The 13401-nt window shown below is 42.3% G+C and overlaps 1 protein-coding gene across 6 annotated transcripts in view; it reads left to right on the top strand.

Moving 5' to 3' along the window:
- The window catches only part of LOC135526484 (E3 ubiquitin-protein ligase RNF130-like), a 73685-nt gene that overhangs the window by 54309 nt on the left and 5975 nt on the right, over positions 1 to 13401 (top strand). For all 6 annotated transcript variants that reach the window (XM_064954892.1, XM_064954895.1, XM_064954891.1 and 3 more), the window contains 2 exons: positions 8572 to 8668; positions 11431 to 11653. In XM_064954892.1, coding sequence (XP_064810964.1) covers positions 8572 to 8668; positions 11431 to 11653 — 320 coding nt within the window. The remainder of the gene's footprint in view (positions 1 to 8571; positions 8669 to 11430; positions 11654 to 13401) is intronic.

The raw sequence follows: 13401 nt of genomic DNA, 5'->3' as shown, positions 1-13401 counted from the left end.
AATTTGCACATATTAAGATGTATCACACCACCAATAAGCAAAGGTAGAAAGTTAATACTGTATTTCTGCAGGTGAGGTGACAAATCTTAAACCTTAAACCTTGATACAATAGGAGGAGTCTTTCCTACCTGTCAATCACCTCTGGTTTGACCATTTGGGTCTGATTTAGGATCAGTTGTAGGACACACACATACAGCGTGTTGGTTTAGTGGATCACTATGCTTTACAAAGGAAGTGGAAAATGTAATGTCAGTGAGAGATGACATTTAAGCTCTTGCCAGGAAAAAGGAGCAAGAGAGAGGGAAGAGAAGATGGAGTTACGGAAAGTAACAGACCGGAGGAGGTATTGGAAGAAGAAAAAAAAGAATTATAACGAGCACGGGAAGGAGGGGGGAGGTGAGAGAGCGTGACAAAGTTAGAGAGAAAAGGGAGTTGTTCTCTTGCTAAATGGAGTCTGGTCTGTTTTGGAAATGCAGACGCTATCAAGGCTATCTTGTCTCGCTGCACACTATGAGTCGTAACCCCTGCTAGGTAGCTCCGGCTATATTTAGATCCAGTACTGCCAAATGACCTGCACCCACAAACACACACACTTCCTCTTCCTCCGACACACACATACAGTTGGAGTCGGAGGTTTACATACACTTAGGTTGGAGGCTTACATACACTCGTTTTTCAACCACTCCACAAATTTCTTGTTAACAAACTATAGTTTTGGCAAGTCGGTTAGGACATCTACTTTGTGCATGACACATTATTTCACTTATAATTCACTGTACCACAATTCCAGCGGATCAGAAGTTTACATACACTTAGTTGACTCTGCCTCTGAACAACCTTTCAAAATTCCAGAAAATGGTGTTATGGCTTTAGAAGCTTTTGATAGGCTAATTGACATCATTTGAGTCAATTGGAGGTGTACCTGTGGATGTATTTCAAGGCCTACCTTCAAACTCAGTGCCTCTTTGCTTGACATCATTGGAAAATCATAAGAAATCAGCCAAGACCTCAGAAAAACAATTGTAGACCTCCACAAGTCTGGTTCATCCTTGGGAGCAATTTCCAAATGCCTGAAGGTACCACGTTCATCTGTACAAACAATAGTACGAAAGTATAAACACCATGGGACCATGCAGCCATCATACCGCTCAAGAAGGAGACACGTTCTGTCTCCTAGAGATGAACGTACTTTGGTTCGAAAAGTGCAAATCAATCCCAGAACAACAGCAAAGGACCTTGTGAAGATGCTGGAGGAAACGGGGACCAAAGTATCTATATCCACAGTAAAACGAGTCCTATATTGACATAACCTGAAAGGCCGCTCAGCAAGGAAGAAGCCAATGCTCCAAAACCGGCATAAAAAAAGCCAGACTATGGTTTGCAACTGCACATGGGGACAAAGATCTTACTTTTTGGAGAAATGTCCTCCGGTCTGATGAAACAAAAATAGAACTGTTTGGCAATAATGACCGTCGTTATGTTTGACGGAATAAGGGGTAGGCTTGCAAGCCGAAGAACACCATCCTAGCCGTGAAGGACGGGGTGGCAGCATCATGTTGTGGGGGTGCTTTGCTGCAGGAGGGACTGGTGCACTTCACAAAATAGATGGCATCATGAGGGAGGAAAAGTATGTGGATATATTGAAGCAACATCTCAAGACATCAATCAGGAAGTTAAAGCTTGGTCACAAATGGGTCTCCCAAATGAACAATGACCCCAAGTGTACTTCCAAAGTTGTGGCAAAATGGCTTAAGGAAAGTTATTGGAGTCAAGGTATTGGAGTGGCCATCACAAAGCCCTGACCTCAATCCTATAGAAAATTTGTGGGCAGAACTGAAAAAGCGTGTGCGAGCAAGGAGGCCTACAAACCTGACTCCGTTACACCAGCTCTGTCAGGAGGAATGGGCCAAAATTCACCCAACTTATTGTGGGACGCTTGTGGAAGGCTACCCAAAATGTTTGACCCAGGTTAAACAATTTAATGGCAATACACTCAATTAGTATTTGGTTGCATGTAAACTTCTGATCCACTGGGAATGTGATGAAAGAAATAAAAGCTGAAATAAATCATTCTCTCTACTATTATTCTGACATTTCACATTCTTAAAATAAAGTGGTGATCCTAACTGACCTAAGACAGGGACTTTTTACAGGTATTAAATGTCAGGAATTGTGAAAAACTGAGTTTAAATGTAATTGGCTAAGGTGTATCTAAACTTTTGACTCAACTGTATATATACAATGGGGAGAACAAGTATTTGACACACTGCTGAGTTTGCAGGTTTTCCTACTTACAAAGCATATAGAGGTCTAATTTTTATCATAGGTACACTTCAACTGTGAGAGACGAAATCTAAAACAAAAATCCAGAAAATCACATTGTATGATTTTTAAGTAATTAATTTGGATTTTATTGCATGACATAAGTATTTGATCATCTACCAACCAGTAAGAGTTCTGGCTCTCACAGACCTGTTAGTTTTTCTTTAAGAATCCCTCCTGTTCTCCACTCATTACCTGTATTATCTGCACCTTTTTGAACTCCTTACCTGTATAAAAGACACCTGTCCACACACCCAATCAAACAGACTCCAACCTCTCCACAATGGCCAAGACCTGAGAGCTGGGTAAGGACATCAGGGGTAAAATTGTAGACCTGCACAAGGCTGGGATGGGCTACAGGACAATAGGCAAGCAGCTTAGTGAGAAGGCAACAACTGGTGGCGCAATTATTCGAAAATGTAAGAAGTTCAAGATGACGTCAATCACCCTCGGTCTGGGGCTCCATGCAAGATCTCACCTCGTTGGGCATCAATGATCATGAGGACGGTGAGGGATCAGCCCAGAACTACACGGCAGGACCTGTTCAATGACCTGAAGAGAGCTGGGACCACAGTCTCAAAGAAAACCATTAGTAACACACTACGCTGTCATGGATTAAAATCCTGCAGCGCACGCAAGGTCCCCCTGCTCAAGCCAGCGCATGTCCAGGCCCATCTGAAGTTCGCCAATGACCATCTGGACGATCCAGAGGAGGAATGGGAGAAGGTCATGTGGTCTGATGAGACAAAAATAGAGCTTTTTGGTCTAAACTCCACTCGCCGTGTTTGGAGGAAGAAGGATGAGTACAACCCCAAGAACACAATCCCAACCATGAAGCATGGAGGTGGAAACATCATTCTTTGGGGATGCTTTTTTGCAAAGGGGACAGGACGACTGCACCGTATTGAGGGGAGGATGGATGGGGCCATGTATCACGAGATCTTGGCCAACAACCTCCTTCCCTCAGTAAGAGCATTGAAGATGGGTCGTGGCTGGGTCTTCCACACAACCCGAAACAAACAGCCAGGGCAACTAAGGAGTGGTGCCGTAAGAAGCATCTCAAGGTCTTGGAGTGGCCTAGCCAGTCTCCAGACCTGAACCCAGTAGAAAATCTTTGGAGGGAGCTGAAAGTCAGTATTGCCCAGCGACAGCCCGAAACCTGAAGGATCTGGAGAAGGTCTGTATGGAGGAGTGGCCCAAACTCCCTGCTGCAGTGTGTGAAAACCTGGTCAAGAACTACAGGAAACGTATGATCTCTGTAATTGCAAACAAAGGTTTCTGTACCAAATATTAAGTTCTGCTTTTCTGATGTATCAAATACTTATGTAATGCAATAAAATGTAAATGAATTACTTAAAAATCATACAATGTAATTTTCAGGATTTTTGTTTTAGATTCCGTCTCTCACAGTTGAAGTGTACCTATGATTAAAAATTACAGACCTCTAGCTGCTTTGTAAGTCAGAAACACTGCCGATTTTGCAGGTAATCAAATACTTGTTCTCCCCACTGTATATACTCCGCAACATGCGTGCACACATAAGCACTCAGCAGCGGACACACACTTTCTCTATTTTTCTGTCTCACACACACCACTGCGCCCTTGTCCGGCAGTCTTGTTCTTGGACACCATCTGCTGTGTCTTCTCTGGCCTTGTGGATGTCAGAACATCCAGAGTGCACTCCTCTACTTGCCTCCTCTACTTCATCTCCTTCATCTGCACTAATGTGAAAGAACTGGACAGCTGAAAGCTGATTCCCAGTAGACATCCGACCACCTCTATTTTGAATCTGTAGATCAGTTCAGATGGAGAGAAGATGGGTGTTCCTAGACTTAGGAGATGCACTGTTGCTCTTCAGTTGCAGCCAAATTAGCAGTCTAATCTCTGTGTAGTCGCATTGGGACTATGTTTAAGGGGTTACAACCTACTAGCTCTGCTAATAGATACTTTATTGAGGGAAAATGTACTTACAATGACGTTGTCCCACCTAGCTATCGTTTGTTTTTCTTTTGTATTTATATTTTTTTGTACTTTTACCCCTTTTTCTCCAATTGGATATTTTGTGATATCCAATTGGTAGTTAGTCTTGTCCCATCGCTGCAATTCCCCTAAGGACACGGGAGAGGCGAAGGTCGAGAGCCGTGGGTCCTCCGATTCACAATCCTGCCAGGCCACACTGCTTCTTGACACAATGTTCGTTTAACACAGAAGCCAGCCGCACCAATGTGTCGGAGGAAACTACATCCAGCTGGTGACCAAAGTCAGCGTGCAGGTGCCCGGCCCGCCACAAGGAGTCGCTAAAGCGTGATGGGACAAGGATATCCCGGCCTGCCGAACCCTCCCCTAACCCGGATGATGCTGGGCCAATTGTGCTCCGCCTCATGGGTCTCCCGGTCACGGCCGGAGGTGACACAGCCTGGGATTGAACCCAGGGTCTGTAGTGATGCCTTAGACCGCTGCGCCACTCGGGAAGCCCTAGCTATCTTAAGATGAATGCACTAACTGTAAGTCACTCTGGATAAGAGGGTCTGCTAAATGACTTGAATGTAAATGTTTAGTTTGGCCCAACTGACACAAGGACGATGTACCCACTCCTTCTTCAGACCAGTTCAGACCAGTTCAGTCCAGATCAGATATCAGAAATGTAAACGGGCCGTCTACCATTTAATGCTCTCCATCCATCCTGCCTATTCAGTCTCTGTCGAAGAGGAGCAATCAGAGGGGCTGGGAGAAGGGGAAGTGAAGAACACAGGTCCTTCCTATGAGGCAAAAAGGGCAAGACTTCATATACAGTATGTCCTCGTCCTCACAGAAGGTGTGGACGTGCTAATAGTCAGGCATGTTTCAAAATCGATAGCTAGCGTTAAAGGAAGTTGAAAGTGTCTGAGCAGGGCTCAGACCCCACTACCACCCCACTACCATCTAGGAGGCAGAGACCGTAAAGGTTCATCTAAGCTGAGACCGAGAGACTGATAACCAGGCCATCAGACTGTTAAACGGTCATCACTAGCCGGCCTCCACCCAATACCCTGCCCTGAACCTAGTCACTGTTACTAGCTGGCTACCACCCTGTACTCTACTGTTTCACCCACTTTACATGTATATACTGTATTCTAGTCAATGCTCATCCTATATAACTACTGCTGTACACACCTTTTCTAATCATATATTGTCCATAATGTCTATACACACTATCAAATACAGATAGACCTGTATTCCAGACCCTGACATTGCTCGTTCTGATATTTCTTAATTTTAATTTTTTAATTTGTGTTGTTTTTGTATTGTTTGTTATTACTGCACTGTTAGAGCTAGAAACATAAGCATTTCGTTGCATCTGCGATAACTTAAGCGAAATATGTGTACGCGACCAATAAAATGATTTGACATCGTTGCAACTGATTTTTTAAACAGTGTTTTTTTGCCTCAGGCCTCAACCTGTTATTATTTAATTAGGTGAAAGACACACAATGCAATGCACAATAATCATTATGTCTGAACTACTGCATGTAATGGCCATTGGTGGAAGAAGGTGAGGACCAAGGTGCAGCGTGGTACGTGTTCATATTGTTTATTCGAAACTGAACACTAAAATGCAAAACGACAAAGAGAACAACCAAAACAGTTTTATCTGGTGCAGACACAAAAACAGAAAGCAACTACCCACAACCCATAGTGGGAAAACAGGTTGCCTAAGTGTGGTTCTCAGAGACAACGTTTGACAGCTGCCTCTGATTGGGAACTATTCCAGGCCAAACACCTAGAAATATAACACACAGAACCAAAACAATGCCCACCCCAACTCACGCCCTGACCAAACTAAAATAGAGACATAAAAAGGAACTAAGGTCAGGATGTGACACTACATACATAAGTGTCCGTTAGTCAACCTAAAGAGCTAAATTCTGTTTGCAATCCATAGGTAGGCTAATTACAGATTTGGAGTATCCTGTGCAGTTGACTGGTCATGTTAGTAGTACCAAAATGTACCTTTTTGATTTGTGCCCTTCATCACATATGTGGTTTTAGGGCACACTGCAATGCTACCAAGATGGATAACTATTTTTATTGGCAACCTTGTAGAGGAGAGAGGGGGAGAGACAGAGGGGGGAGAGGGGGGGGGGGGAGAGAGGGGGGGAGTTTATCACGTGTGTGCATACTGCTGCATCCTCTGTGTTCATACTGTATCTCTGAACACCAATCCCTCTGGTGCCTCCCTTAAGTACATGCTGCTATGCCCAATCAATAACTAAAAGCATTGAAGTAAGGGAGTACACTTGACCTGCCATCAGCCATTCAATTTGTCTCTGTACATTTAATATCAGTCTATAGGACAATGTCTTGTCAATAGAGGTATGATTTTCTGGTCAGACTTGAATGGACTGACAGGCAGGCTGGCTGGCAGGCAGTCAGACGGGAAGACAGCCAGGCAGGTAGGCAAGCGGACAGATATTTTAAATGCCGTAACATGTCATCTGAATAAACCAAACATACCAACCAAGACAGCAACAACAAACATAAGTATCTTGGTATGTTGTTGTTGTTCTGTGGTGGCATCTGTTATAGTATCTAATAGGTATCTACCCGCCTGTCCGACTGTCATTTTTTTCTCTGTTTTTACTCTGCTCTAAGAAAGAGTGTGTTTACTATGGTACCCTATTCCCTATATAGTGCGCTACATTTGACCTGAGCCCAATGGGCCTTCTGGGATGCAGGCACAGACTGTGAGCGGAATCTTTTCCTGGCTGGAGTGTCTCACTTACAGCATACACATACAGACAGATTGACTTTACATCAGTCACACACACACATTTACACTGTCAAACTATCACACAAACTACTACACAAGCTCACCTTTTTGACACATTCCCAAACACTATCACACTGGTTATATAAATAGACATGCACACACACACACACAATCACAGCTTATCGACACACACACACGCATATCCCAGTCTCACTACAACCACAGCTTATCCAAAGGTCTCTCTCTTGCAGGACTGCTTCTTACTGCCCACTGACTTTCTCCCCAAGCCATTGTATGGTAAACGGACTCATCATTAATGCATGGAACCCTTGTTTTCTGTGCCCCCCTTGAAAGAAAGTAAAGCATTGGTAGAGGGCCGTTGCAAGTGGCTTCGATAAGGAACAGAACATGCTCAGGAAATGCCCGGCCATGTTACACAGGCACCTAACAGAATCAACGTGCACTTTTATGTTTGTCCTTTTAGGAATCGGCGGTTAAGTATTTTCTATTATGCATGGATGGTACTGGCACTTAAGGATTTGTTCTTTAGCGATGATGTAATGGAGCCTTGTATTGTTTTATGGATGCTCATCATGAGGATCTTTAATGTTGAAATAATCTATGCACCATGCTTTTGATAAAGCCATTAAGCTGTTAAGGTTAGTGATTTATATTATGAGGTAGGCAAGACAAGCTACAGTAAATCTGGTCCTAATGGTCCTTTTGAAGTGCATTGAAACTGGCCGTCCGGCATCCTATCAAAACAGGGAGCAGACCGCTATCTCAAACATGACGTTTCTCTCAGATCCACAATGGCTGTCTTGTGTCATGACGGACAGACAGTGTCAACCTTGTGTCCAAGTTGCGCCACAGTAATCACTGTGTCTTAAAGCGTGACTCGTTTCGGTGTCACTTTATAATAAGGTCCCTTAATAAACCATTTATAAACAAGTTGTAGAGAGTTGACTTACCATTTAAGCAATCTCTTGTCTTGTTTTATTCTTTTTTTATTTTAGGATCCCCATTAGCTGTTGCTGAAGCAGCAGTTACCCTTCCTGGAGTCCACATTTATACATTTTTATTTATAAATACTATTTTAAGTAAACTGCCTTCTTCATCAGCATGTTAGCTTAGCATTAGCAAGCCTAGCGTGCTGACGAGAAAGGCAGTTCAATTAAAATAGTGCTTATAAATGCATCAATGACTCTTTAGAGTTTGCTTATTGACATTTACAAATGTAGGAATAATGATTCAGAAATAGTATGTAAACCTGTTAATAAATGGTTTATTGCAGGACCTTAATAAAGTGTTACATTTGCTCGTTCATACTCTAGGCCCTCCTTGTCTGCTCAAACAGAGCGGTCATTGTGCAATCGCAGGACATAAAGACGGCCATGTCTGACTTTGAAGAGTCGCATGTAGGCTGTTGTGGGGCTTGTTTGTGAAGGTGGTTTTCTGCTCTTCAAACGTGTTCTTTGCTTCTGTGTCTCTCTGCACAGACATGTCTTCCATAAGCTGTGTGTGGACCCCTGGCTGAATGAGCACTGTACGTGTCCCATGTGTAAACTGAACATCCTCAAAGCTCTGGGCATCATGGTGAGTATTAGTATAGTCAGTATCTCAATGCCTTATCAGTAGAAATGTGTTAGAAGTCCGTATACAAATGTTATCCGGCAAAGCCAGTAATCATTTAAAAAAAAAATGTGATCAAAGTCACAAACGACTCTTGACCCAAATAATGAGGAAAAAGATTGCCTTAATATATGGTCATTATCTCAATTTACATAGTTATGTTAATTAAGAGTAGAATACAACACAACCTGTGTTGTGTTGTAGATTAAGGCGTTATTTCCCCAGGTTGCCCTTCACATGCCGCGACTCCCCGTCATTGTGACAGACCATGTTCATCCTTTGGCGCGCTCAGTACGATGCAACGTTTTGGAACGTTCAGACAGAAATAGGCAATGTAGAACAAACATGCCTCTCTGACATGTAGAATAAGGAGTCACATCAGCTTTATTCATGGAATTTCTATCTGCAACATTTGAGAATGTTTGGCGACTGAACATGGCCCAGGCAATTGCGTAACCATCTGTTTATGCCAGCTGTAGATGACCTCATCTGTAGTCCTAGTATTCCCCCTGCTGGTAAGTTATGGAACTATTGCTCAGACGTCAGAAACTAGTCAAACCAGGAATAAAGTGGTATCATCACATCTGATGAGCTGCTACAAGAGATATTTTCTCTGAAGTTAAGTGTTCATGTTAAGGTCATGGTCAAAATCAGGGTTAGCGATCAGCATGACCTGACAAGTTAATATGACACAAATTAGACTTTCCTCTAACACTTGTGTTTAACCACTAGCCATAACATTCCTCGAACCGTTGTTTAACCACGAGCCATAACATTCCTCTAACCGTTGTTTAACCACTAGCCATAACATTCCTTTAACCGTTGTGTTTAACCACTAGCCATGACATTCCTCTAACCGTTGTGTTTAACCACTAGCCATAACATTCCTCTAACCCTTGTGTTTAACTACTAGCCATAACATTCCTCTAACACTTGTGTTTAACCACTAGCCATAACATTCCTCGAACCGTTGTTTAACCACGAGCCATAACATTCCTCTAACCGTTGTTTAACCACTAGCCATAACATTCCTTTAACCGTTGTGTTTAACCACTAGCCATAACATTCCTCTAACCGTTGTGTTTAACCACTAGCCATAACATTCCTCTAACCCTTGTGTTTAACTACTAGCCATAACATTCCTCTACCTCTTGTGTTTAACCACTAGCCATAACATTCCTCTAACCCTTGTGTTTAACCACTAGCCATAACATTCCTTTAACCGTTGTTTAACCACTAGCCATAACATTCCTTTAACCGTTGTGTTTAACCACTAGCCATAACATTCCTCTAACCGTTGTGTTTAACCACTAGCCATAACATTCCTCTAACCCTTGTGTTTAACTACTAGCCATAACATTCCTCTACCTCTTGTGTTTAACCACTAGCCATAACATTCCTCTAACCCTTGTGTTTAACCACTAGCCATAACATTCCTCTAACAGTTGTTTAACCACTAGCCGTAACATATCTCTAACCGTTGTGTTTAACCACTAGCCATAACATTCCTCTAACCGTTGTTTAACCACTAGCCATAACATTCCTCTAACATTTGTGTTTAACCACTAGCCATAACATTCCTCTAACCGTTGTGTTTAACCACGAGCCATAACATTCCTCTAACCGTTGTTTAACCACTAGCCATAACATTCCTCTAACCTTTGTGTTTAACCACTAGCCATAACATTCCTCTAACCGTTGTTTAACCACTAGCCATAACATTCCTCTAACTGTTGTGTTTAACCACTAGCCATAACATTCCTCTAACCGTTGTGTTTAACCACTAGCCATAACATTGCTCAAACCTTTGTTTAACCACTAGCCATAACATTCCTCTAACCGTTGTTTAACCACCAGCCGTAACATACCTCTAACCATTGTGTTTAACCACTAGCCATAAAATTCCTCGAACCGTTGTTTAACCACTAGCCATAACATTCCTCTAACCGTTGTGTTTAACCACTAGCCATAACATTCCTCTAACCGTTGTTTAACCACTAGCCATAACATTCCTCTAACCGTTGTGTTTAACCACTAGCCATAACATTCCTCTAACCGTTGTGTTTAACCACTAGCCATAACATTCCTCTAACCGTTGTGTTTAACCACTAGCCATAACATTCCTCTAATCCTTGTTTAACCACCAGCCATAACATTCCTCTAATCCATGTTTAACCACTAGCCATAACATACCTCTAATCCTTGTTTAACCACTAGCCATAACATTCCTCTAACCGTTGTGTTTATCCACTAGCCATAACATTCTTATAACCATTGTTTAACCACTAGCCATAACATTCCTCTAATCCTTGTTTAACCACTAGCCATAACATTCCTCTAACCATTGTTTAACCACTAGCCATAGCATTCTTATAACCATTGTTTAACCACTAGCCATAACATTCCTCTAACCGTTGTGTTTAACCACTAGCCATAACATTCTTATAACCATTGTTTAACCACTAGCCATAACATTCCTCTAACCATTGTTTAACCACTAGCCGTAACATACCTCTAACCATTGTTTAACCACTAGCCATAACATTCCTCTAACCGTTGTGTTTAACCACTAGCCATAACATTCCTCTAACCATTGTTTAACCACTAGCCATAACATTCCTATAACCATTGTTTAACCACTAGCCGTAACATACATGTAACCATTGTTTAACTACTAGCCGTAACATACCTCTAACCCTTGTGTTTTACTCCCCTATCCCCTTTAGCCCAACCTGCCGTGCGTGGACAACGTCGGCTTCGACATGGACCACAGGATAGGACGCAGCCAGACGATGGCCAGCCAGCGGACAGCCCTGGTGGACCTGTCCAGTGAGACATCCGTCAGCCTGGAGCCCCTGCAGCAAGGCCACCCCGGCACTGGACCCCAGATCCCGTCAGAGAGCGGAGAGCTCACCCCCCGCACCGGAGAGATCAACATCGCTGTCACCAGTAAGCAGCTTCCGCCCTGGACAACCTTTCTAGTCTTCAACTCAAGTTTAGATTTTATTTCAAATGACTTTATTGATATGAAAGGTTACATTCAGCATTATAAAATCAGAACACACTGTGACCCATGCACCTACTTCAAGTTTCTCACAGTTTTATTTGATCCTTGCAAATCAGGGTGGCAGGTAGCTTAACGGTTAGAGCATTGGGCCAGTAACTGAAAGGTCGCTAGTTCAAATCCCTGAGCTGGCAAGGGGGAACATTTGTTGATGTGCCCTTGAGCAAGGCACCTAACCTTAATTGCTCTAGGGTCACTGTTGATAATGGCAGACCCTGGCTGTGACCCCACTCTCCGAGTGTGTCTCAGGGAGAGTTGGGATATGCAAAAAAACAAAACACATTTCCAATTCACACATGCGTATAATGCACACTTGTATCTGTGTAAAGTGGGACAAATATAAACATCCATCAAATGTATATAATTCTTATGTAAGCGAAACATAGGAATAAATCAAATGTAGCCTTTTCATAGTTCTAACTTCGTGAAGGCATTAGCCTCTGAAAAATGAAATATATATATATTATATATCTTGTTATGCAATTTAATTTATGTAATTTAAATTAGGTTAAACTAAAGGCAAAATCATAATTATAAACCACTTGCGCGCGCGCACACACACACACTCAAAAGATAGATCCTAAATCCCTCCCTGACCCTTTATCCCTCCCTTCACTAAAAGTGAGATTAGTGGTGTTCCGTTTTGTCAGCAAAAAGACAACCACTTTTAAAAGGATTTACACGACAACCTCTGGATCCTCTCCTGCTCTCTGTCTCTTTCTCTCTGTATCTCTTTGTCTTTGACTCATTTAGATTTCAGTCTCCTTTCACTCTTTCCCTTGACCTTGGACACAGACCCCCCCCCTCACATTGCTCCCTGCACCCTCCTCTGACTCCCCGCTGCCACTGTCTGTTTAATCCATAATCCCTATCCAACTGATCCTCACCCCAACCATGACAAGGCAAAATGCACAACTGAACTAAGATGACCTCTTGAACCACAGTCTGTTTTACTGTGCATAACTATTTATGAAGGAGGGGAAGATGTGATTTCACAGCACTGCACCAAAAATATAAGAACATGCACTGCAGTTATTGCAGTACTACTACTTGTTTATTACTGCAGTACTCCTTGTTTATCATTCTTTCACTTATAGCTAGTAATTATAATTCAGTAATGCATACGGTGTTGCTACCATGTTGTTATGCTGTGTTGCTACCATGCTGTGTGTCATGTGTTGCTGTCTTGCTATGTTGTTGTCTTAGGTCTCTCTTTATGTAGTGTTGCCTCTCTTGTTGTGATGTGTGTTTTGTCCTAGATTTATATTGTATTGATTATTATAACATTATTTTATATCCCAGGCCCCCGTCCCCGCAGGAGGCCTTTTGCCTTTTGGTAGGCCGTCATTGTAAATAAGAATTTGTTCTTAACTGACCTGCCTAGTTAAATAAAGGTTAAATAAATAAATTAATTAAATAAAACATCAATTTGAATGAATGGCTGATCCTGTGAGTAGTTCATAATCTGAATAATAGTGAATAAGATTTGTTAGATAACTCTTAATACCTAAACCTGTTTCAGGATAGGCCTACTTTCATAAATTCATTGAAGTCAGTCTTATATAAATCCACCCAATTTCTGCTGTTGGATAATGTGACCCAGGTTTCTCTCATTTCTAGTTAACCTCAAAGG

This window comes from Oncorhynchus masou, chromosome 32 (genome assembly GCF_036934945.1).
Source record: "Oncorhynchus masou masou isolate Uvic2021 chromosome 32, UVic_Omas_1.1, whole genome shotgun sequence".
Taxonomy (NCBI): Eukaryota; Metazoa; Chordata; class Actinopteri; order Salmoniformes; family Salmonidae; genus Oncorhynchus; species Oncorhynchus masou.
The sequence above is the reverse complement of the archived record's forward strand: the minus strand, read 5'-3'. Positions and strand labels throughout refer to the sequence as shown.